At 47.5% G+C, this 25,311-nt stretch overlaps 1 protein-coding gene, 1 non-coding gene and 1 pseudogene across 2 annotated transcripts; 2 read left to right on the top strand and 1 right to left on the bottom strand.

Moving 5' to 3' along the window:
• Positions 1–14,283: 14,283 nt before the first annotated feature.
• Positions 14,284–17,709, top strand: LOC125554652 (annotated as a pseudogene).
• A 2,608-nt stretch (positions 17,710–20,317) lies between these two features.
• On the top strand, positions 20,318–23,690 carry LOC125551000 (ELMO domain-containing protein A-like). The gene is made up of 10 exons (XM_048714141.1): positions 20,318–20,536; positions 20,890–21,049; positions 21,146–21,248; positions 21,584–21,696; positions 22,221–22,289; positions 22,410–22,525; positions 22,633–22,687; positions 22,785–22,905; positions 23,043–23,188; positions 23,273–23,690. The coding sequence occupies exons 2-10, from the start codon at positions 20,924–20,926 to the stop codon at positions 23,372–23,374; spliced, it is 951 nt and encodes a 316-aa protein (XP_048570098.1). The 5' UTR covers positions 20,318–20,536; positions 20,890–20,923; the 3' UTR covers positions 23,375–23,690.
• A 1,351-nt stretch (positions 23,691–25,041) lies between these two features.
• On the bottom strand, positions 25,042–25,114 carry TRNAA-UGC. Its single transcript has one exon. It is a non-coding gene; the product is annotated as a tRNA-Ala (tRNA).
• Between the last annotated feature and the right edge of the window lie 197 nt (positions 25,115–25,311).

The following is a 25,311-nucleotide window of genomic DNA, read 5'->3' as shown; positions in this document are numbered from 1 at the left end:
GGTGTCCTTCTGCGGCAGCCGTCGACCCAGTATCAGTCGGCTACAGCAGCTTTCCCCCTCCCTGCGGCCCGCCGGAGCAAACGTTTCGGTCGGTCGAGACTTCATCGGTGGGTGAGGCATGCAGTGGCCCGCCAGTCGGCCACCCCTCAAGTCGCGGCGATTGAGCCCGATGAAACTCTCTACGGCCTGTTCGATCTATCGACTGGCTCCGTAGAGACCGCATCCGAGTGTGACAGCAGCGACCCAGCGGCTGAAGTTCTGATGGTCAATGGACCACGCAGCCCTCCTGGCTTCACCCGTGAAGACGAAGGCGACGGGAATGGTGATCCGTCGCTCGTTCATGAAGAGTACCGCCCCGAACCCCTCTCTTTGCAGCAGAGGGAGGAACTTCGCCGCCGGAACATGGATGCACTGCATACTCCTATAGTTGGAGAAACCCCTGAGGCCCATGCCTTGGAGCAGGCGTGCTTGGCCAACTTGGTTGAGCACACTCGACTAGAGAACCTCCAGCGCACACTCAACGATCACGCTCAGCAGCGTGCTCCCGAATCCAGTGGACGCCAACTTTTTCCTCCTCCGACTTAGGTATACCGAACCCCAATCCAGAATCTAGCAGCTGCTGCCAGGATAGCGGAGTCGATTCAACCTTCCCAGTCGGAAGCTGGCCGAGGTCTGGTGCAAATCCGAGCCTTGCTCCGGGCGGCGGGAGAACAGAATACGGTTGTATCCCAGTTGCGGAATAGGATCCATAGCAGGTCCGTGGTTGCGGACACAGTTCAGTCGGCCCATAGCCCAAGATCGCCCCCGAGGCGTGAGGGACATGGAGATCGACGAGATCAGTACAGGAACCGTGAGCAGTATGATCACCGAGTCGATCATGATGATCGTCGTCGAGTGCCCACTCCTCCCCAAGGAGTGGGTCGTACGTGCCTCTGCAACATGAAGACAGACGCCCTCAGAGTGTTGGGCGAGGTATTCCAGTCGACCCCAGGGAGCCAGGCTTTGATGCGAGATCTATTCTCGTTCAGGGTTTGGTCGACAGAAACAGAGCTCAGCGAGAAGGCCATGACAGGGGTCTGCAAACCAGCAATAGAGCGCATATCTCAGGTCCAGAGTGCTTCAGCAGAGCTATCAGAGCTGCAGTGATTCCCCCCAACTTCAGGTTGGCGACTGGAGTCAGTAAGTTCACTGGTGAGTCCAAGCCTGACACTTGGCTTGAAGACTACCGAGTGGCTGTCCAGATTGGTGGCGGCAATGATGAAGTGGCCATGAAACACCTTCCTCTGATGTTGGAGGGTTCGGCTAGAGCATGGCTGGATCAGTTGACGCCTGGCAGTATTTATACCTGGGAAGATCTCGCCCGAGTGTTTGTCAGAACATTCGAGGGCACTTGCAAACGACCGGCAGGTTTGACAGAATTACAGTGTTGTGTTCAGAAACCGAATGAAACTTTGAGGGATTATATCCAGAGATGGATCACCCTACACCACATGGTAGAGGATGTGTCAGATCATCAGGCAATTTGTGCCTTTAAGGAAGGTGTCAGGTATCGGGAGTTGAATATGAAATTCGGCCGGACAGGAAATATGACTCTGGCTCGGATGATGGAAATTGCCACCAAGTATGCCAATGGTGAAGAAGAAGAACGACTCCGGAGTGGCAAGCACAAAGCAGTCGCCCACGAAGCCGGAGGAGGAAACTCCGGTTGGAAACAAAAGCGCAAGGCCGAGCCAGCTGCTCCTCGTGAAGCCTTGGCTATGGTTCAAGGAAAGTTCAAGGGGAAGCCCAAGGGGCTGTGGAACCCCAAGAAAGTAAAAGATCAAGATGGAAATGACGTGTTGGATTTGTCATGCCACATCCACACCAAAAAAGATGAGGGTAATTTCATTTACCCGAAGCACACCACTCGGCAGTGTCGGCTCCTAATCCAGCAATTCCGAGAGAAACAACCCAAGGAAAAGGAGAAGGAAGCAGACAAGGCTGAGGATGAGGAAGGGGATGATGATGGTTATCCCCATGTGAATTCCACTCTGATGATTTTTGCTGACGTTGAGAGCAAAAGTCGATTGAAAGTCATCAACAGAGAAGTGAACATGGTCGCTCCGGTGACACCCAGTTACCTGAAATGGTCACAGACCGCCATTACATTCGACCAGTCTGATCATCGAGCACACATAGCCACTCCCGGGAGGCAAGCACTGGTGGTCGACCCGGTGGTCGAAGGCACTTGACTGACAAAGGTCCTGATGGACGGTGGCAGTGGCCTGAACATACTGTATGCATAGATGTTGAAGGGAATGGGCATTCCGATGTCCAGACTCAGTGAAAGCAATATGAGTTTCCATGGGGTCATTCCAGGCAAGAAGGCTGCATCCCCCGGTCAGATTGCGCTCGACGTGGTTTTCGGTGATTCCAAAAATTACCGCAAAGAAAAGTTGACATTTGAAGTTGTGGATTTCCAGAGTGCTTATCATGCCATTCTGGGCAGGCCAGCTTATGCACGTTTTATGGCTCGAACATGTTACGTATACCTCAAATTGAAGATGCCTGGTCCCAAAGGGGTGATCACTATCTCTGGTAATCGGAAGAAGGCAGAAGAGTGCTTCCAGAAGGGCTCAAAGATCGCCGATGCTCAAATGGTCGTGGTAGAATTGCAAGAATACCAGAAAAACGCAGATCCGAGTGATTTGTTGCGAGCCAAGAAGCCATCCACAGATTCAGCATTCCAGTCGTCTGGCGAAACGAAGTCGATTCACATTCACCCGACAGACCCCAATGCTGCTCCGACTCACATTTCAACCACTCTCGACTCCAAATAGGAAGAAGCGCTCATCCAGTTCCTCCGTGAGAACTGGGACATCTTTGCATGGAAGCCTTCTGACATGCCGGGTGTTCCCAGGGGACTGGCTGAGCATCGTTTGCGAGTCGACCCAAAAGTGAAACCAGTCAAAGAGCATCTTCGACGGTCCGCCATACAGAAGAGAAAGGCAATCGATGAAGAGGTGGCTCGGCTTTTGGTAGCTGAGTTTATCCGAGAGATTTACCACTCGAGTGGTTAGCCAATGTTGTCATGGTCCCAAAGAAGGACGACTCACTTTGCATGTGCATTGATTTCAAGCATATCAATCGGGCCTGCCCGAAAGATCACTTTCCTCTCCCTCGCATCGACCAAATAGTCGACTCGACTGCAGGGTGCGAGCGTTTGTCCTTTTTGGACGCCTACTCCGGGTACCACCAGATCCGTCTGTACGGACCCGACGAGATAAAGACAGCTTTTATCACCCCGTTTGGGTGCTTCTGTTATGTCACAATGCCATTCGGTTTGAAGAACACTAGAGCCACATTCATGCGGATGATTCAGAAGTGCCTGCTCACTCAGATCAGTCGGAATGTGGAAGCATACACGGATGACATTGTGGTCAAGTCACGTAAAGGTTCTGACCTACTGACTAACCTTGCTGAAACCTTTGCCAGCCTCATAAGGTATGATATCAAGCTCAATCCATCAAAGTGCACGTTTGGAGTTCCGGGCGGAAAATTACTCGGTCTCCTTGTTTCCGAACGAGGAATCGATGCTAACCCAGAGAAAGTGGGTGATATACTCCGAATGAAACGCCCTATGCGTGTGCATGATGTCCAGAAGCTTACTGGTTGCTTGGCCGCCCTAAGTCGATTCATTTCTCGCCTCGGTGAAAAGGCGCTGCCTCTTTACCGACTGATGAAGAAATCAGATAAGTTCGAGTGGACCCCAGAAGCTGATACAGCATTTGCAGAGCTAAAAGCCCTGCTTTCCACCCAGCGATGCTTGCTGCTCCAATCAGCAAAGAGCCTCTACTGCTTTATATAGCAGCCACTGGACAAGTCGTCAGTACAGTACTTACGGTCGAGCGGGAAGAAGAAGGAAAAGCTTATAAAGTTCAGCGCCCAGTTTATTATATTTCTGAAGTCCTGACTCCGTCAAAGCAGAGATATCCGCACTATCAGAAGCTTGTCTATGGGATTTACATGACCACGAAGAAGGTTGCTGTAACATCCCAAATTTTCAATTTGGAATGTTTTACACTAGATCAGATGCATATCATATTTTCTTGCATTTTGGTTGATCCTAGAAATTTCACGCAGCTCAAGGACCTTCGGAGAGAGTTGGAGATTTCGTTATTTTCATAATTGAGAGTTTTCTCGAATTTGAAAAGAGGGTCATTTGATTTATTTATTTCATCTTCAATTATTTTTCCGACGTCAAAAATAAGAGAGCGGGAATAATAGGACTTTCCCAAATTTAGGAAAAAAATGAAGATATAATAAATAGATCAATTTTTGTTTGCCGGAGTTTTATTTGCATTTTATTTGGATAGGGAAAAATGCGTGTTTTCAAAAATTGCATTTTAGGTCCGTAGAAAAGTTCTTTTTGTTCGGCTCATTTTTAGGAGTCGGAGAAAATTTACTTTTAGATTTTTGGAGCCCGTTTCGTTTAGTTTTCTTTTGTTTTTCTGCGCGCGAAATCTGTAAAAAAATATATAAAAAAAAATTTGAGCAGCGCCTTGGGCCAAAGGCCCAAGCCAAGCCACCTACCGCTGCGCTCCCAGGCGCCAGGCGGCGAGCCAGGAGCCGGCCGCCGTCGCCTCTTGCTAGGACCGAATCCTTTTAGGATTCTAGGACGCCCCCTTGTCTCTTTTCCTTATTCCGTTTATTTTCTAGATCTTTCCTATTTCTATTCTAATTCTTTGTCCTCTACCCCAAGTAAACTCCTCCCCTCCCCAATATAAATACCCAAGCACCCCCCCCCTCTAAACACATCAAATCAAAGCCCCTCTCCTCCACACCGCACCACCCCACCCGCGCCGCCGCACCACCTCACCCGCGCCGCGGCACCACCCCACCCGCGCCGCCGCACCACCTCACCCGCGCCTCACCCGCCCTCTGCCGCACCTTGCCTACACCGCCGCCGCACCTTGCCCATGCCGCCGCCCTACGCCGCCGCCGCCGGAGCCCCTCGCCGGAGGTAGCCCCGCGCTACATCTATTCTTTTTCTCGGATCGTTTTCTTCTAATCGTTCCGATTCTTTTCTTCCCTAAACCGTTCCGGTTTTCTAGATCGGTTTTTCGTTCGGTTTTTCTTCTCCGAAACCCTAGATCGGATTCGTTTTCTTCTCCGATTTAGTTGTCTTTGGACCGTTCGCCGGACCGTTCGTCCTAACGAACGTGATCACCGGATTTTTCTAGGTTAACGACGTCCGTTCGTTTAACCGTTCTTTTTCTTTTCGTCGGATTTATTCCGCGATCGCGATCTTAGATCCGATCTTCTTTCTAGTCTTTCTTTTCGCTCGTTTATCGGAATCAGGTGATTCAAGCGCCTAGAGTTTCGTCTCGAAACTGCCGTTCCGTCTAATCAACTTGAAAAAGCTTTTACTACAGTAAAATTTTGACCTAGATTCAACTTGCTAGAACCGAGTCGTTTTCTTCTGCCGTTTGTTTTCCGGTTTTTTTTGCTTCGTTCTTTCTTTGCAACCGGAGTTCTTAAATTGAACTTTCTGGTTCGTTCTCTTGTTCGAGTTTTACTTGTGCTTTAGATGAGTATTTATTGTGTGGTTACTATTGTTTGCTTATGATAGATTGACCGGAGTGTGACGAGTAGATCTATCAAGAGTTTTAAGTGCGAATCATCTTCAGCTACATTGCAGGCAAGTTCACACTTTGATCATACCTTTTCTACAACCCAGTTTTATTGCATTAGATCAATCCTCACACATTGCATGATTAGGATCTAATTAAATTGTGGGATGGGAAGTAGATGAGGTAGTACCTATTACCTGTATTATTATCAAACCCTTGGGAGTTACTTCTACGTTTGCTTATTATGCCATGCTATGCTAGTAGACGTGGATTGGGTGAGTGATATCCATGACAGATGTGAGATTGATAATTTTAATGGTTTATCTAAGGTGGCAACCTAACACACATCTGGTGGATTGAGGCACCTGATGTCTATCAGGACTTGCCTGTTTTTTTCGGACCGTCACCCAGGCTCAAAGGGATCATAAGATCTTTCATGCTAGAAACTTCTGTGTGCAGCCACAAGCCATTATGGGCTCTGGCATAGTTGACTAAGTTGTGCGAACTCTTACGGGGTGGACTAGCAGATGTAGGGGTTGTAGGTGGTACGGTCTACCCCACATGTAAGGTGCTAGCGCTTCTGAAAGACTGTGTCTCGGTCATCCGTCTTCTCAAACACCATGTAGTGCGAGAAACCAAACGGAGGCGACCGAGTCTTGTGGGGAAAAGTGCGCAAACCTCTGCAGAGTAACAAACTAATCATGATTAGCCGTGTCCCCGGTTATGGACAACTTGAGTATCTAGTACTTGAATATCATTGTGAATCTCAACATGTTACTTCTAATTAATGTTATTGGGTTTTAATTATTTTTAATTAGGATTGAGAATGCTGTCAACCATTCTCAATATTTCACAACCACCATGATAGTTAAATAAATTTATTCCTTTGCAGTAGGGAAAAATTGGCTTTACGCGAAAACCTTATAACCATAGAGCTTTTCCACCAGCCAAATATGCATATAGTGATAGCCATTGTTCATCATTCTCTATGGTGTGAATTTGCCAGTACATTCAATGTACTGACCCGTTTCGGGCTGCAACGTCTTATGTTGCAGGTTTCTTATGACGAGTAAGTGATACGTTAGGGTTACGATTTCTACACTCAACTTTGCCGTTGGTGTTGATGGGAAACCACAACCTTGTTGCTTCCGCTATATTTGGATTGAGGTAATAGTATTTACATTACTTTATACATGTGATTTACCTCTGTTATAAATCCTTCGAGTACTGTGTGTGTCAGCATACTGATCCAGGGATGACACATAAGCACAGAGACTTGATCCATTCGGGTCGGGTCGCTACAGTTGCACACTATTTCTCTGATCACTCTGTTATAGTCGTCAGCGACGCTCCATTGTCAGAGATTCTGCACAACAGAGATGCAACTGGTCGAGTGGCAAAATGGGCGATTGAACTCCTTCCCTTGGATATCAAGTTTGAGGCAAAGAAAGCTATCAAGTCCCAAGCAATAGCAGATTTCCTTGCTGAGTGGATCGAATATCAACTGCCGACTCAAGTTCACTCGGAGCACTGGACCATGTTCTTTGATGGATCCAAAATGCTGAATGGTTCTGGTGCTGGGGTAGTACTAGTATCCCCCTGAGGAGACAGGCTTAGATATGTCCTCCAGATTCACTTTGATTCCTCCAACAATGAAGCAAAATATGAAGCACTCCTATATGGGTTGCGCATGGCCATCTCACTCGGCGTCCGTCGCCTCATGGTCTACGGCGACTCAGATTTGGTAGTCAATCAAGTGATGAAGGAGTGGGATGTCAGAAGCCCAGCCATGACTGGTTACTGCAACGCGTTGAGGAAGCTGGAAAAGAAGTTTGAGGGGTTAGAGCTCCATCACATACCTCGACTGAAAAATCAAGCAGCCGATGACTTGGCAAAGATAGGTTCCAAGAGAGAAGCCATTCCCAGCAATGTGTTTTTGGAGCATATTCACACACCGATAGTTCAGGAAGATCCTTTTACTGAAGAGCCCCCGCAGCCTAAGAGCACCACATACCCGACTGAAGTCGAGGTCCCAGCCGTGGTCGACCTGATCATGGAGGTTCTGGCCATTACTCCTGACTGGACAATACCCTACATTGCGTACATCCTCAGGAAAAGAACTCCCAGAGGATGAGGAAGAGGCTCGATAGATCGTCCGTCGATCCAAGGCCTTTACTGTGATAAGAGGACAACTGTTCAGGGAAAGCGTGACTGGAGTAGGTCAGAAATGCATAACACCAGAAGAAGGTCGAATGATCCTCAATGACATCCACTCGGGGATCTGTGGTCACCATGCGTCCTCTCGGGCCATCGTGGCTAAAGCATACCGAGCTGGATTCTATTGGCCATGAGCAAATGAAATGGCGAAAGATATAGTCGACAGATGTGAAGGCTGCCAGTTTTACTCTGACATGTCTCACAAGCCAGCGTCAGCCCTGAAGACCATCCCCCTCATCTGGCCCTTTGCTGTTTGGGGACTGGATATGGTTGGACCACTGAGAACTGGCAGGAGCGGCTTCACTCATGTGCTTGTTGCAGTCGAAAAGTTTACCAAATGGATCGAAGCTAAACCTATGAAGAACCTTGAGGCCAGCACCGTTGTCAGTTTTATCAGAGAATTGACATTCAGATATGGAGTTCCACACAACATCGTCACGGACAACGGGTCGAACTTCGATTCCGATGAGTTTAGAGCTTTCTGCGCTTATCAAGGCACACGAGTCGACCATGCTTCAGTCGCTCAGCCGCAGTCGAATGGACAAGCAGAAAGAGCCAATGGCCTAATTCTCAAAGGACTGAAACCCCGACTGATGTGTGATCTCAAACACGCAGCAGGCGCTTGGGTTTATGAACTTCTGTCAGTTCTGTGGGGTTTAAGGACAACTCCTAATCGGTCGACCGGTCGAACTCCTTTCTTCTTAGTCTATGGAGCCGAAGCTATTCTGCCAAGTGACCTGCTCCACAACGCACCCCGAGTCGAGCTCTTCTCCGAAGAGGAAGCAGAGCAGGCCCGTCAAGATTCAGTCGATCTCTTAGAGGAGGAAAGAGAGATGGCCTTGATCCGGTCGACCATTTATCAGCAAGACTTGCGTCGATTCCACGCCAGAAATGTGAGGGGTCGAGCCTTTCAAGAAGGAGACCTGGTTCTTCGAGTGGATCAACAGAAACCACACAAGCTCGCCCCGGCTTGGGAAGGCCCCTTCATCATCACCAAAGTTCTTCACAATAGAGCATACCATCTTTACAGTGTTGAGCATCAGAAAGTACTCGCCTAAGTTCTCTCACTCGGAGACTTAGCTGCAGTCCATACTCGCCTAAGTTTGAAAAATCCTACCGAGTGGAGAGCAATCCTCCCACTCAGGGGCTTAGCTGCAGTCCGTACTCGCCTAAGTTCTCTCACTCGGAGACTTAGCTGCAGTCAGGTACTCGCCTAAGTTTGAAAAATCCTACCGAGTGGAGAGCAATCCTCCCACTCGGGGGCTTAGCTGCAGTCCATAGTACTCGCCTAAGTTTGAAAAATCCTATCGAGTGGAGAGCAATCCTCCCACTCGGGGGCTTAGCTGCAGTCCAGTACTCGCCTAAGTTCTCTCACTCGGAACTTAGCTGCAGTCCAGTACTCGCCTAAGTTTGAAAAAAATTCTACTGAGTGGAGAGCAATCCTCCCACTCGGGGGCTTAGCTGCAGTCCAGCACTCGCCTAAGTTCTCTCACTCGGAGGCTTAGCTGCAGTCCAGTACTCGCCTAAGTTTGAAAAATCCTACCGAGTGGAGAGCAATCCTCCCACTCGGGGGCTTAGCTGCTTCCAACACTCGCCTAAGTTCTCTCACTCGGAGGCTTAGCTGCAGTCCAAGTACTTCGCCTAAGTTTGAAAAATCCTACTCGAGTGGAGAGCAATCCTCCCACTCGGGGGCTTAGCTGTAGTCCAGCACTCGCCTAAGTTCTCTCCTCGGAGGCTTAGCTGCAGTCCAATACTCGCCTAAGTTTGAAAAATCCTACCGAGTGGAGAGCAATCCTCCCACTCGGGGGCTTAGCTGCAGTCCAGTACTCCCTAAGTTCTCTCACTCGAAGGCTTAGCTGCAGTCCAATACTCGCCTAAGTTCGAAAAAATCCTACCGAGTGGAGAGCAATCCTCCCACTCGGGGGCTTAGCTGCAGTCCAGTACTCGCCTAAGTTCTCTCACTCGGAGGCTTAGCGCTGCAGTCCAGTATCTTCCTAAGTTCGAAACATATCCCTATCCGCAAGGACGACGAGGTGTAGGTCGACTGCAACCTTCTCCTTTGGAGCTACGGCACAAGTACAATGTACGCTCCATCCCTATCCGCAAGGACAACAGGGTGCAGGTCGACTGCAACCTTCTCCTTCGGAGCTACGGCACAAGTACAACGTACGCTCCATCCCTATCCGCAAGGACGACGAGGTGCAGGTCCACTGCAACCTTCTCCTTCGGAGCTACGGCACAAATACAACATGCGCTCCATCCATATCCGCAAGGACGACAAGGTGCAGGTCGACTGCAACCTTCTCCTTCGGAGCTACGGCACAAGTACAACATGCGCTCCATCCCTATCCGCAAGGACGACGAAGCGCAGGTCGACTGGAGCCACCACTTCAGAGCTGCATCTCCAGCGCAAAGACTATTCCGAGCAGTGAACAAAGTCCATTCGGAGGCAAAACGAAAGCACATTCGGAGATAAACCAAATTCGGATAAATCCTAAAGTTCCAAGCAGCAAATCCAAAGTATTCGTGCATCAAGCCCGAAGGAGTTTAACGGTTACAGCAATCACTCGGCATTCCGAGGCAAATTTAAAGTAGATTCAAGTCTCATAAGTTTGTTCACTCGGCAGGAGGAGGGCTAGCAGGCTCGACGAATGCGTCCAGGTCGATCCCATCAGCGATCCGAGTAGCGGCAGCAATGAAAGTCTCCATGAAGGATTGGAAGTCATGCTTTTTGGTGTTAGCGACTTTGATCGCAGCCAGCTTGTCTTCACAAGCCTCCTTGCAATGGACTCGCACCAAGGACAGCGCCACGTTAGCACCACACCGGGCGGAGGACTTCTTCCATTCTTGCACTCGGTCAGGGATCCCGTTCAGTCGAGCCATCAGGGATTCCAGGTCATTTTGAAGCGTCGCCCTTGGCCAAAGCGATGAGTCGATTCGGGAGACTACCTCCTTCAGGCGCATGAGGTAGCTTGTGGCGCTGGCAATGTGGGACTCCAGTTGGAGCACGTTCATTGCAGTTTCGTCGCAAACTGGAGAAGCGTAGGGTCCAGACCCGTCTCGACCTTTCCAGTTTCCTCGTCGAAGTCTTGGCAGAATTCTGCAGCCAAAAATTAGTGAGTCGACCGAGCAGGATCCGATCACAAGCATCAACACAGTCGGTTTAAAAGAAATACCTTCCAGCGTGAGATAGAGCTTCTTGGCAAGAGTCCTCAGATAAGCTTCCGTGTCATTCCTCTTGCGGATCGCGGACTCCAGTTTTTCATTCAGGGCAACCTTGTCCTTCTTCAGACTAGTCACTTCACGGTTAGCTTCATTGAGGCAAGATTTCAGTTTGTTCACCTCCCCTTCCGGCGTTCCGACTGAAGCAAGCTTCTGGTCTGCGAGAGCAGTTTTATCTTGAGCTGCTTTTTGCGTGGCGGCGAGGTCCGAGTCCTTTTTCTCCAGATCCAACTTCATTTTCTCTGCAAAGAAGCAATCGAATCAAACAAGAGATCAAAGAAATATATTGAAAGTCAGTCGACAGCTAGTTACCGTCCATACCAGCAGCTTCGTCTTGAGCTTTCTTCAGATTCTGCTGGGCCAATTCCAAGTCGAGGTTGAGTTGCCTCTGCTTCTCCTCAAGTTCAGCAAACTTGGAAATAAGAGTACAAGACTTCTGCAGAAGGCAAAAGACAGGTCAGTCGATAAGATCAAAGGTTGTTTACTTCCGAGTGAATAAAACCTAAAGAAGTTCGCTTAGACCCCAGCCGACTGCACACAGTCGACTGCGGTCTCGGGGGCTACACCCAGCGGGTGCACTTGGCGTGCCTCCACTGATTAAGACCCAACTCGACCGGTCCACCCGGACCAAGTCAAAAAAAAAGTTGTTCAGACCACAGTCGACTGCCAGCAGTCGACTGCGATCTCGGGGACTGCACCCAGTGGGTGCACTTGGCGTGCCCCCACCAGTTCAGATCCTACTCGGTTGGTCCGCCTGAGCCGAGTGGAAGAAAAGAAAAAGAAACGAAGGTAGAACTCAGACCCCAGTCGACTGCCAGCAGTCGACCGCGGTCTCGGGGACTACACCCAGTGGGTGCACTTAGCGTGCCCCCACCGGTTCAGATCCCACTCGCCCAGACCGAGTGGAAGAACGCAACTACCAGAGACAACAAAACACCCATTGGATGCTCTGATTCGACGCAAACAACAGGAGATTGTGTAGAAGAAAATTTTTCAGGTAGCATATCCTCATAGAACAAGAGCAATCCGAAAGTCTACTTACCTGGACATTGGCCCGAAGAGCAGCACTGGCGTCGTAGGCAGCCTGGCTATTCTCATGCACCGTCTTCACCCGCTCCATCATCACGTCAGCCTGTCAGATGGCTTCCGCAGCCGCTTCCGACTGGTTGTCCGAGACGGGGTAGCTGGTGAAAAAGAGAGCAGACGACCCAGGTGTGGCAGCTTGGAGCTCCGTGGCGTGGAGTTGGACGACTGAAGGAATCACCGGTGCAGTCGACGGTGCGGGGTGCTCACTCGACAAGGGTGCAGCGAAGGTTATAGAGGCCCTGCCCGCGTCTTCAGGTTGACGGACGGGTGGTGTTGTTGTTGGCCCTTGCCGAGACATCTTGCCAGCTGCTACCTTCTTGCTCTTCCTGGGCTTAAGAGCCACATCTTCATCGTCATCTGGAAGATCGATGATGTTGGGTGGAGCTGCAAGACAGATCATTCGACCCCAAGTGAACCATTAGAATACAATCGACCAAGGAATCAAGAACAAGATCATAAGAGTTTCTACCTGGGTTAGAGGTAACCGCATCTTCCATCTCCTCGTCTCGGTACTGGAGAGAAGAGGTTCCTGACGTAGCAGCACTACAAAGACCCGCATCCAGTCGGTTACGTTCTGTTACTTTAGTCGACGAAAAGAACAAGTCAGATGATTACCCGGAGATAGTAGGGACGGTCACTTTGATCCTGGGCAAAGCCTTTGGCAGTTTGGAGGAGGTGGCTTTCGGTGCTTTCGGCGCTGGAGGCGGCACAACTTTGGGCTGCTTCGGAGCCTTCTCAATCGGCGTCGGGGAAGACGTCCTGGGATGCTTCGAAGACTGCCCAATCGGCGCGGCCACCAGGCCCTGAGCGCTCGCCGGGTCATGAGCATGGTTGGATCTCCTCTCCCTGCGGGGAGGCGAGTTGACCTCTTCGTCATCAGTCGATTCGTCGCTCTCCTCGTCCTCCTCGGCACCTGAGTACCCTTCACCGCTCTCGCCCCCGCTCGCTCCTTCCTCGATGTCTTGCTCCTGCACTCCATTGGGCATTGAGTACATGTCGATGAGGGCCTGAAAAGACAACGATCAAAAGAAATTCAGTCGACCATCAACAAGATGTCACACAGTGAATCAGAAAGATACTTGATAAAATAGAATCATACCTGCTCCGACTGACGCGAGTGGTCGAATGGAATCACCCTCCTAGACCCCCGAGGGTTGTATTTGTTGCTGGTGATCCCCATCAGCCACTTCTCCAAGGTGTCCTCGCTGACGTCCTCCGGGTGGATCCGAGTGGAATCCTCGAGCCCAGAGTACATCCACATCGGATGATCACGTGCCTGAAGCGGTTGGATGCGTCGACCGAGAAAGACCTCCAGCAGGTCCATCCCGGTCACCCCGTCGCGGACAAGTTGGACGACCCGCTCGACCAGCACCTTGACCTGCGCCTTCTCTTCTGGAACCACCTTCAGGGGGGCGGGCTTCTCCACTTGAGCCAAAGAAAAGGGAGGAGGTCTAGTCGACTGACCCGGGGTCGGCTGGTCCTTGCAATAAAACCAAGTCGACTGCCAGCCCCGGACCGAATCAGGAAGGATCATTGCTGGGAAGGTCCTCTTGCTCCTCACCTAGATCCCCAGGCCCCCACACATCTGGATCACTTGCGTCCTCTCATCACTTGGATTGGCTTTTTTGACCGACTGGGAGCGGCAGGTGAAGATGTGTTTGAAAAGACCCCAGTGCGGTCGACAACCCAAGAAATTTTCACACATTGAAACGAAAGCGGCCAGATAGACTATGGTGTTTGGAGTGAAATGGTGGAGCTGAGCCCCAAAGAAGTTCAAAAAGCCCCGGAAGAAAGGATGGGGAGGCAATGAGAATCCGCGATCTACGTGGGTGGCGAGGAGAACGCACTCACCCTCCCTTGGCTGTGGCTCGGTCTCGTTCCCCGGGAGCCGTGCCGACTTGTGGGGGATCAGTCCCTCCTCCACCAGGTCGTCGAGGTCGTCCTGGCTGATCGTCGAGCGGATCCAGTCGCCCTGGATCCAGCCCGGCGACAGGCCGGATCTCGACGAGGATCCGCCCCGGCTGGTCCGCTTGCCCTTCGCCTTCGCGGTCGCCTTCTTCGCGCGCTCCAGCGCCACCGTCTTATCTTTCCCCATGGCGACGGATCGAGTTCGAGAGAGGGTCCGGTGATGAGAGCAGAGGGGAGCATGGCGGAGAGGTCGGAGGAAGAAGAAAAGAGAATAGGAGCGCACGAGGCAGAGGCCTGGTCCGGTGCCTTTTATAAGGTCATTCCCCGAGTGACTGACTGGTGGACCCAGACAATCTAAACAAATCCCGCAACAGTCACGCGCGTAGTACGTGGCGAAAAAGGTGGCACGGAGATCGAGGAGACTTGCCTAATCCGTCTCGATTACCACGGTCTTGCCCGTCCGGCGCGCTTCCCAAAATTCGAATCCCGCAAAATCCGCGGAGAGCAGAGCAACTTGCCAGACTGAAAACGTCTTCTACATTATCATTCGGAATTCTACCGTGAAAATTCACTCGACAAAAACCAAGAATGGACCAAGGCGACTGAAAAAGGAGCCGACGTCGTCTCCTCAGTTCATTGTTCCAGAACAAGATATGCTCATAGCACAAAGAATGAGTCGGAAGTGTTCCCAACTCCTTCCTCACTCAAACCCTAATCCACTCAGGGGCTAATGATGAAGCTATGTACCTAGGGTAGGGTCATGGATCTGTCCAACATACCCTCCCCAAGGACATCTCTACAAAGAATCAGAAGCAGTCGAAGAGAAACCATCATCCACTCAACCACCAGAAGATGTGTTCACTCGACCACCTTGAAGACACTCGACCACCAGAAGATGAGAAGCCCTTCACTCCGCAACGGTCGGGGTTTAAACCATAGCTTTATGGACATTTATAGCACTTTACTTCGAACGTTACCAGTAACGCTCCTCCTTTATGAACATTGAACCCTGTGTAATGGAGGGGAGCTGGGGTCCTGACGCACTCTATATAAGCCACCCCCCTCCTCTGGGACAAGGGTTCGCACTTTCTGTAATTCACACACATATATCCAGTCGACCGCCTCCGGGCTCCAAGACGTAGGGCTGTTACTTCCTCTGAGAAGGGCCTGAACTCGTAAAACTCGTGTGTACAACTCCTCCATAGCTAGGATCTTGCCTCTACATTCCTACCCCCCTATTCTACTGTCAGTCTTAGAACCACGACACCCCCCCTTCCTTCTTCTCCTCCACCTCTTTCCCCTCTCTCTCCTAGTCCAACAAGGAAAAGGGGGGGTCCTACTCCCGGTAGGAGTAGGACTCCTCCTGGCGCGCCCTCTCCCTTGGCCGGCCGCACCCCCCCTTGCTCCTTTATATACGGGGGCAGGGGCACCCCAAAGACACAACAATTGATCTGTTTGATCTTTTAGCCGTGTGCGGTGCCCCCCTCCACTATAGTCCACCTCGATAATACTGTAGCGGTGCTTAGGCGAAGCCTTGCGTTGGTAGAACATCAACATCGTCACCACGCCATCGTGCTGACGAAACTCTCCCTCAACACTTGGCTGGATCGGAGTTCGAGGGACGTCATCGGACTGAACGTGTGCTGAACTCGGTGGTACCGTGCGTTCGGTACTTGATCGGTCGGATCATGAAGACGTACGACTACATCAACCGTGTTGTGCTAACGCTTCCGCTTTCGGTCTACGAGGGTACGTGGACAACACTCTCCCCTCTCGTTGCTATGCATCACCATGATCTTGCGTGTGCGTAGGAATTTTTTTGAAATTACTACGTTCCCTAACAGTAACTTCATCATCACCGCCGCCACGCCGTCGCGCTGACGGAACTCTCCCTCGGCCTCAACTGGAGCAAGAGTTCGAGGGACGTCACCGAGCTGAACGTGTGCAGATCGCGGAGGTGCCGTATGTTCGGTACTTGGATCGGTTGGATCGTGAAGACGTTCGACTACATCAACCGCGTTAGTAAACGCTTCCGCTTTCGGTCTACGAGGGTACGTAGATACACTCTCCCCGCTCGTTGCTATGCTTCTCCTAGATAGATCTTGCGTGATCGTAGACAAATTTTTTGAAATAGTACGTTCCCAACGTGATTGATGTTGAAATGCTATTGTGATCCTTTTGTAGGAACTTGGTTAAACTTGAGGAATTTTGACCTGTGAAAAACTTGAGGGTCTGTTTTATGGGAAGGGGAAAGGGTAGTTTTTCTTTATGCTTTTCTCATTTTCTATTGATTTATGCATTTTAGGTGTTTTCTGAAAATCTAACTCATATATTGGATACTTTGTGAATTGCTTGATGTGAAATCAATAATGGAATAGTTGAGGGATTGATTGATGTTGATATGCTATTGTGAACCTTTTGTAGGAACTTGATTAAACTTGAGGAATTTTGACCTGTGAAAAACTTAAGGGTCTGTTTTATGAGAAGGGGAAAGGGTAGTTTTTCTTTATGCTTTTCTCATTTTCTATTGATTTTATGCATTTTAGGTGCTTTCTGAAAATCTAATCATCAAAGCTGAACAAACATTGCATCAAGTAACGCATGGTCGTTGCACAAGTCGCAGGTTCATCGTGTCTACATGCATACATACATACATACACGCATACACACATACACAACCTATCGCTATGAGCGCCTTTGAGAGACTGAGTCTGGCAGGTGTCTTCGTAGTTGATCGGAACGTCTCCTGAAACCTGGGAGTGGTTTGGACTGAAACTATAGTTTCAGATCGGTTTTCCAGTTGGTCTCCTTTGGTTTGGATTAAATGGGCTGACCTCCTAATGTAGACTGGTTTGGTTTGGGTTTTTCCTATTGTCGGCTTGGTCTGGTTTGGTCTGGTCATAGACCAAACGGTCTCAAACCGTTCCAACCCATAGATTGAGAACTAAATCAGCGACCAGATTCCCTTCCGGATCAAAAAAAGCATGCATTGGCAACGTCCTTCTCGTCTTCTCCACTGCCGGTGTCGACCATGCTCCTGCTCTCTCGATGACATGTCCGTGCTCTGGCATGTACCTGATCGGCGTGTACTGCACTAGCACGGAGACACAGACCAGCGTCGACCAAGTTCTTTGGGCGCTCGTCTCGCGAGCCTCGGCTTACTACGACACGGCCATCGTCTGCTCCTCCTCCTCGGCAATCTGGAGCCTTGTGTAGTGCTGCGGCAATGTCCCCCGGCAGGACTGAGCGCTCTGCGTGGCCGCGGCTGTGCGGGCACGGGCCACAAGCTAAGCCTTCTCCTCAACACCCAGAACACCACCGGCATGGACCTGGTCACTTTCGACCGAGCGCAGGGGAAGTTCATGTCCGGCAACGGCGCGAACAATGAGCTGGCAACGGACACGGTGCATCTCAGATGCGGCGGCGGCGGAACCATGACGACCATCTACAGGCTTGGGTATTGCGCCAGGGACATCAAGGCGGCGGACTGCGGGCTGTGTGTGGCGCACACGGTGGCCGAGCTGCCCAACTATTGTCAGACCGCATGATATACAACAGTTGCATGGCGCTATATGAGGTGTACCGCTACTTCTTCCCGCTCAACGGCGCCGGCGAGTTGGCCGACGAGGTCGGACAGTGCAAACATGATCTCCTTAACCCGTGATGGATGGAGTTCAGCTATAGTCAACTACAGTGGTTATATCTAGCATTATAGGATGTTCTATGTACGATGCACGTACATTGTGGTGAGTAACATGTGCTTCCAACGCCTCTCTTCTCTTCCCGTAGTAATCGACCCACCCTTGGTTTGAAACTTCAGTTTCAGACTGTATGCGGGTGAATAATTTGGATTGGTTTGGCTTGAAAATACGTACAGTTTGGATTGGTTTGGATTGTAGCATTCACTATTTAGTCTGGTTTGGTTTGGTTGATGCCCTTATACCTGTATGGGTTGGGCTGGATTCAATCTGGATTACAAACTATTCCCAGGCTTCTCCTTTCACTGAACGCACATCGCCGAAAGGACTGAAATAAATCCAGAAAAATACGAGTACTAGTGTCAAGTCTTGGATTTGAATTCTGATGAGATGAGGATACCACTGCCCTCATAACCTATCCAATCACAGATTGGTTCGCAGTTGTAACATAGATGTTGGTAAACTTACCACCTATGACAAAGTAATGACGTAGCATGTAATAAATGAGTAGAGAGATCGAAATTGTATGTAGATTAACCAACAACTATTGTACAAGCTTCAAAGTAAAATAAAAAGTAATCACATTTTTTCCTCATTTCATATTGGTAACATTTTACCAATAAGACTTACAGCATGTTGAAGATGCCCTTAGGTGCATAAATCAGCTTAACTAAGAAATCTTCTACTACTTAAAAAGTAGTGTTTCTTTTTCTGTCGGCATAACGCTTCGTCAATCAGTTATTTTTCCTCCCATCACATTTCTCCATTATTTTTTCATTCAGCTATTTTTTTTTTGCCCTATTCCGCACTTTCTCGACACATTCCTCGTATGCTAATCAATAACCTTAATTTATTTAACAAACTGCATCAGGTGAGCAAGATTTGATACACATTTATTTACGCAAATGTGTAACATGGACACGTAATTATAAATTAACATATTAGAATATTTACATCCTGTTGCAATGCATATGTACCGTTCTAGTATTGTAAGAACAAGGCGAAGACTCACCGCAAAAAAGCAATACAAAAGGGTATGTAATTTGCACACTATTGTCACAACTGACTCTGGTCTGAATTTAAGTCGCACAGAATTTTGTATTGTGGACATCAAAACTCCCTTTTTATAAACCTGGTCAAACTTTAGAAATTTTGACTTAAGATTTCCTTTTGCTTTTTTCAGTTTTTTTTTAACTTTTTCTCCAAATTTTCTCTCTTTTCTTGGTGGCTAGGGCAAACTCTTCAACCAGGCTTCGCCAACTACCCCATGGATTCGACACCCCTCTGCATGTCGCTCCGACTGCCAGTGGCGGGGACAGGGATTCCGGTGCCTTCGCTCCGGCTAGTAGTTTTGGTTAGTTTTTTTAGTCCTCGCAGGTGCGCCAGTTGGGTGGATAGTGGAGCTTCTTCTTTGATTTTTGTCATCTGGGCTTTGATCCTTATCAAGTTCGTCCAGCTGGACGTACTCGACGGAACTCTGGCATAGATTCTTGCTGTCTCTTTGGGGTAGTAAGGTTAGGATTTCTCAGATTTGGTATTAGTTGCTTAAGATCAATTCAAAGGTTTGACAGCGACAAATACGACTCCGGGACGATGGTCTTTAGGAGCACGTACATGAAGACTTCTTGGTTATCATCGACAAGGTCACGACGTCTCTGATAGGGGAACGACAACACCAACGTGTCGGCGGCTCGTTCCGACGATGATAGTAGTAGTTTGGTGCTCTAAAGACCTCAATGTAAACTTTATTATGTATGACGTGCTTTTTATGATGAACTTCTATAACATATCCAATCTTCTTCGGAAAACAATGAATGATCGCTACATGTAATAGTGTCATATTTATGTGTCCACATTCATATAGACAGTGAATGGAAGATATATACAGAACTGTGTAAGGGCATCTTCAATGCTGATCCTTATATCATCTGCATTTGTTCGGATAGAGCATCTTAAATGCATTTTATCATCTAATGCGGTACCTCATCCGTCCATGCATAAGTCTGAACATCATTTTCCCCGCAAACCGAAAGCAAATCAAGGAGACTTTGCGGGAGTTAGATAGTTGTCACGCACGCATCTGACACTCCAAACCCATCTAAGACTCTCCCGTGCATTATCTCAAACGGATGCACCGCTTCACATGTCGCATTCAGGCTAGCCCAGAGCCGCAGCGATTGAGATTGATGTCGTGCGATGTAATCAGACGAGAGGACAACGCTGACCACATGACAAAATGGGCGATGCCACTTCAATGTGAACACGTCGTTTCGAGAAACCAACTTCAACCGTTGCGTCATATTGAAGCGGGCTAACCATCTTTTTCACCTGGTCACGGTCATTTATGCACAACAACCACACCATGTGTGAAAGAGCATGAAAAAAGTTTTTAGGTAAGTCTAATGTGTCACAACACCTACATGGCAGTGGTCAGGACGCTCGCAAAACGCCCCTATTTGCGCCCAAGAAAGTCGGTGGACGGCTTTGGTCGCTGAAGCCTGAAGGGGGAGATGACCGGCGTTGTGGCGCGAACAGGTGACCATGTGGCCTTTTATGCACTGAAGACGGGGGAGTATTTTTGTTCCAAGGTCAAATGACATTTTGTCAGAAACACCCCTAACGCAAAGAAGAAAATCAGAGTCCTATCCTGTCCAGATCGCCGGCGCGCAGGGCAGCCAGGACGACTCCCCTCCTCCGACCCCGGCGCCGTCGTCACTCCGTCCCACTCCGCACAAGGAAAAATCAGAGGCAGATCTCGATCGCCCCTGCCAAACAACACTCTTCGCTCGCGGGGTAAGCAGGTCCCCCAACCCACGCGCTGCGATGCAGCGTCTCCCTCCCTCTAGCTGCAGTTCGTCCTCTTCCATCTTATCTGCGACCGCTCACCCCCCAAGTAGATGCGGAACTCGTAACCTTGTAGGGTTTGTCCCGTTAGTCGTCTCCTCGGCGACAACCAGGAGCTGATCTTGGCTAGCTCCGTAGAGTTTGTTCATTAGGTCGTGCGTGTTGGACCAAATGAGAGGTCTAAACTCTAAAGCTGTTGTCACTGGATATTATTGCTTGATGTAATTGAGTTCTAGGTTTTGTTTATCTCCTGCTGGATGGAGTGGAATGAATCACACTGTTCTATACTTGTTGTCTAGCAGGTACCATGCCTTTCGCAATCATCTGAGTAGTAGAATGGCCTCGAAAGCTATAAGGAGGAGGCCTGCCGAGAAAGAAAGAGAGAGACATATGGAAACAACAATGCCGGAATCTGTCACAGCCCCTCTTCTAGGAAATAGTGCCCAGGGGAATAAATCGGAGGTTAGTAGCGTCCCCTGAATCGCTTGAATTGAGGTTATTGACAGCGTTTTTATTTTCTGCGTTTTTCTAATGTCCTTGATTCTGCGTTTCTTGAAGGGTTATGAGCCTATACCAGATTTCTGGGATGGAAAATCACGCCAGTGCCTTCATTGGGTGCATATTGTATCTACTTTTATTACTCAGTCTGCAAGAAAGATAGGTAATTGTCACTAGCTTTGATCCAGAAAGGCTACATGTTGTACTTATTATCTGAGAATAAACAATCATCTCACTATCACTTGAATCTAATGTACCCTATTCTTCAAAACATATGCTTGTTTCATGATCTTCCCTTTTGCAACATTGGCTGTGTAGGTTCTGATAAGCTAGTGAGGATTTTAATTAAGCTGAAATCATTTGTGCGTAATTTTCTTTTGACATCTCATTTATGCATAAATTACGCCGATATACCTGTCTGAATAATATGTTGTGCTTGCTATTGTCGTTACCTCCTTGTAGGCTTTTCGTGCTCTGAAGATTTGCTTTTCTTTGCAGTAAATGCTATTTCGGAGTTTGGTTCGTTTCTAGCAAGGTTCTTTGGTTGCTCCTGTGCTCCCCAAAGTTCACAAAATGCACAGACAATGCTAATTCACCTCAGTCCATTACAGGTACTGTGGCACCTGCAGATTTTGTGTTCTTTGTTTGAAATGCTGTATATGGAACACAGAAAGGTTTTATTGTAAGTGCAAATTTATGAAGTAGGAGTGTTTTAAGCGCCACCTGTAATTTGATGCACATTCTTAGAGATATTTGATACCTTTGGCTGAAAACTGGGGTACAATTTCCCATCCTGCCTATAACATCTTAAGTTCTTGGAGGACTTGGTTGTTTCATGAACCCCACAACGTTTAATTTGCCCCTCGTCTAAATATCTTTTCGGGTGTGAACAACAGAAAATATTCTTACTTAATTCCGCATTTACGTTCATGAACAAAATGGTGGCATATTGATGGAACATTTGTTGCTATTTTCTGCATGTGTGCTTTATCATTTGGATATTGACTTGTGTGCTTAATTTCTACCTCCTTCAGGAAAGCAATGCCACCAACATTATTGTTATATCAGTGTTTACATTTGTTTAATTTCTTTTGACATGTTATTATGTTTTTGACAGTTTTAATTTACTTTATAGGAGGAGAGATTAAAATTCTTGAGACAAAGATTAAATGTGCCATTTGATTGTTCCGCTGTCAAGCACCAGGTTCTCATCTTTTATTTATGTGGCGTTTTTTCTGCTCTTGAGCAAGTCAATGCTAGTTTAAATCATTAATATGTTAATATGCTTATATTCATGAACGGCATGCCACTTCTCCCATTACAGGATGCACTAAAAGAACTTTGGAGATTGGCTTATCCTAACCGAGAACTTCCTCCTCTGAAATCAGATCTATGGAAGGAAATGGGCTGGCAGAACTCTGACCCAGCAACAGATTTTAGGTTCATTTTTTCAACTATTCATATTTTAAGAAGCTATCTGCTGTTTTTCTCTTTCAACGTCACTTGAACTGAGATGACTGTTCTCATGAGCTATCCGATGCTTGCAGGTCTGGGGGATTCATGTCCTTGGAAAATCTAATATATTTTGCAAGAAATTACCCAGTATGTTTCTGTTCATCATGGGCACTTACTCCTTATAAATCCACTGTTAGTTGGTATTTCAATCTGGTTAAATGCTGAATACCTGCTTAACATGCAGGATTCCTTTCATCGGCTATTACACAAGGCAGATGGTGAGAGAGCTGAATGGGAATATCCTTTTGCAGTAGCTGGCGTAAATATATCTTATATGTTAGTTCAAATGCTGGATTTACAATCAGGTGAAGTGAATGCAATAACTGGTCAAAATGCTTTATCTTCATTTAAATCTACTCTCCCTTGATTGCATGTGTAGTCTGGTTCCTTAAGCAGATCAACCTGTGAAGAAACTGCAGCATTTTTTTTTGCTTCTTTGCAGAAAATAGGAGGAGCTCAAAAGCAAGAGTTGGCTTTGCTCAACTACTTGAAGATGACGAGATGGCTTTCGATAACCTTTTCTGCCTAGCTTTTCAGATGCTCGATGCTCAGTGGCTTGCAAGGAGAGCTAGTTATATGGAATTCAACGTGAGCGTTCTTTATACATGATGCATTATGTGCATGCTAATGGTTTCTTGTTCCTTTACCATCATTGTTCAATCTTACTATCAGGAGGTTCTGAAGTCCACACTAGGCCAGTTAGAGCAAGAGCTTACAATTGGAGGCGTTTCAAGCGTTCAGAATCTGCCATCGTTCAGAATGTTAAGGAGATAGCATTATTTGCTTTTTACCCGAAAGGGGGAAGGTTGCCAAATATGCTGCTAATTCTTTTATTGTTGTTCAAGATGGGCCGCCATGTAAAGATTACTGGCCATTACCTATTCGGTTCATATGCGATACCTTGAAAAGATACTTGCTCCTATAGGTTTTGGCATCAAGCGCTTTGTAAGTGTTTGTGCAGCAAAAGATACACATGCAAGTGTTTGTTACAAAAGTTATCTGCAGGAGTGTTTTATTCTGGGAACTTGTAATATTTGTATGAAATAGAAGATTAGAACAAAATAAAAATAATAATCATATTTTAAGTTTATTCCTTCCATGTCTATTGCGTGCTTCTACTACCTCCATTCCTAAATATAAGACATTGGGGCAGTTTAAATTTAGGAATGGAGGTAGTTTAAATCTAGGAATGGAGGTAGTATAACGGAAATGCACAACGGTGGACGGGCACTATGTGGACTTAAATTAAAATCCACAACACAAAAAAAATTGTGCATATAAAAATACACATATAACACATTGAAGAAAATTTTCATAACAATATACTGTCATGTGTGGCGTAGACAAAAAAAATAAATGTCTACATGAAAATGATTTTTTTATTGTTGGGCCGGGATCTTTTTTTTGTGCAACTTGCAAATCATATTTTTGAACGAAAATTCACATATCCATCGTGAATATGTATAAGTTTTCGGAGTTCTTTTTTAAAATTTCTTTGAACTTGGAAATACGATTTTGAATTATTTCAAAAAACAGGAGCCAATGCCCCTGTCACCAAGTAGTATAAAGGTCACTTCCCTTTGGCAACCTTTTTAGAAAAGAAATTTATGGACGGAGGGAGTAAATGTATGCCGCGTTACCTTGCAAAACAATAAACTCGAGCATTATATCGAACCTCAAGCCATCACGTCACGACAGAAGGTAACCAGATATATTAGTGTTGGTACCAGACAAACAGCTGATGTCAAAGATAGTAGGAGTGGCACCTCAATGTTGATGGCTGCAAGATCATAGGCCCTTGGCTGCCTCCTCTCGAGTGGTGTGTTTCCGCGAAAAAAAAAAAAAAAAACAAGTTGTGAAGGAATGTGGAAATTTGTACGAATCCACATCCTGGCGGCTATCCAAAATATATACACCAAATGCATCTCTTTTTTTGAACACAGTACAGACGCAAACGCTCGTATAAACGCGCATACACTCATCCCTATGAACGCCTTCGAGAGACTGCTGAGATTTTACGAAGTCACCGTAGACGTCTCGTAGTCGACAGGAACGTCTCCTCCCACTGAAAACGTATCGCCGGAATTTCTGAAATAAATCTAGGATAAATGCGAGCATCAGGATTTGAACCCTGATGGGTTGAGGATATCACTGTCCACCTAACCATCTCAACTAGAGGTTGGTTCGCAAATGCACCTTCTTTCCCCCCCTTATACAACAAAGTAAAAGAAAAAAGAAAACTGTAAAATAGTGATGTTTTTTCATGAGAAAAAGAGAAGAAAATATGTTCAAAAAGATTGGAGCCTGGGGGCTATCCAAAATATATACACCAAATGCACCTTCTTTTTCCCCGTTATACAACAAAGTAAAAGAAAAAAGAAAACTGTAAAATAGTGATGTTTTTTCATGAGAAATAGAGAAGAAAATATGTTCAAAAAGATTGGAGATGCGGGGGATCGAACCCCGTGCCTCTCGCATGCAAAGCGAGCGCTCTACCATTTGAGCTACATCCCCTTTTATACAATAGTATCAGTATCTATTGGTTTGTACTTGTACTATAATTTCATGAGCTCTTCCTGTGTTACCTATTCTTGTTCTAACAACGTCTGTTGTTTTTTTAGTATAGGTCAGTAGAGCATCAGTGTCATAGAGGAGTTCAATACGAATTCATAGTTCTCCAGAAGGAAATGAAATTCAAAAGAGAGGACATA

Source organism: Triticum urartu, chromosome 4, assembly GCF_003073215.2.
Source record: "Triticum urartu cultivar G1812 chromosome 4, Tu2.1, whole genome shotgun sequence".
Taxonomy (NCBI): Eukaryota; Viridiplantae; Streptophyta; class Magnoliopsida; order Poales; family Poaceae; genus Triticum; species Triticum urartu.
Note: the sequence above shows the minus strand (reverse complement) of the source record. Positions and strands in the feature narration are given on the sequence as shown.

Excerpts from the sequence above, each read along its gene's own strand:
- LOC125551000 (XM_048714141.1), top strand. The coding sequence starts at position 20,924 with ATGGCCTCGAAAGCTATAAGGAGGAGGCCTGCCGAGAAAGAAAGAGAG. Across the intron at positions 21,249-21,583 it reads TCAGTCTGCAAGAAAGATAG|TAAATGCTATTTCGGAGTTT; the intron begins GTAATTGTCACT and ends TTTTCTTTGCAG. Across the intron at positions 22,906-23,042 it reads AATGCTGGATTTACAATCAG|AAAATAGGAGGAGCTCAAAA; the intron begins GTGAAGTGAATG and ends GCTTCTTTGCAG.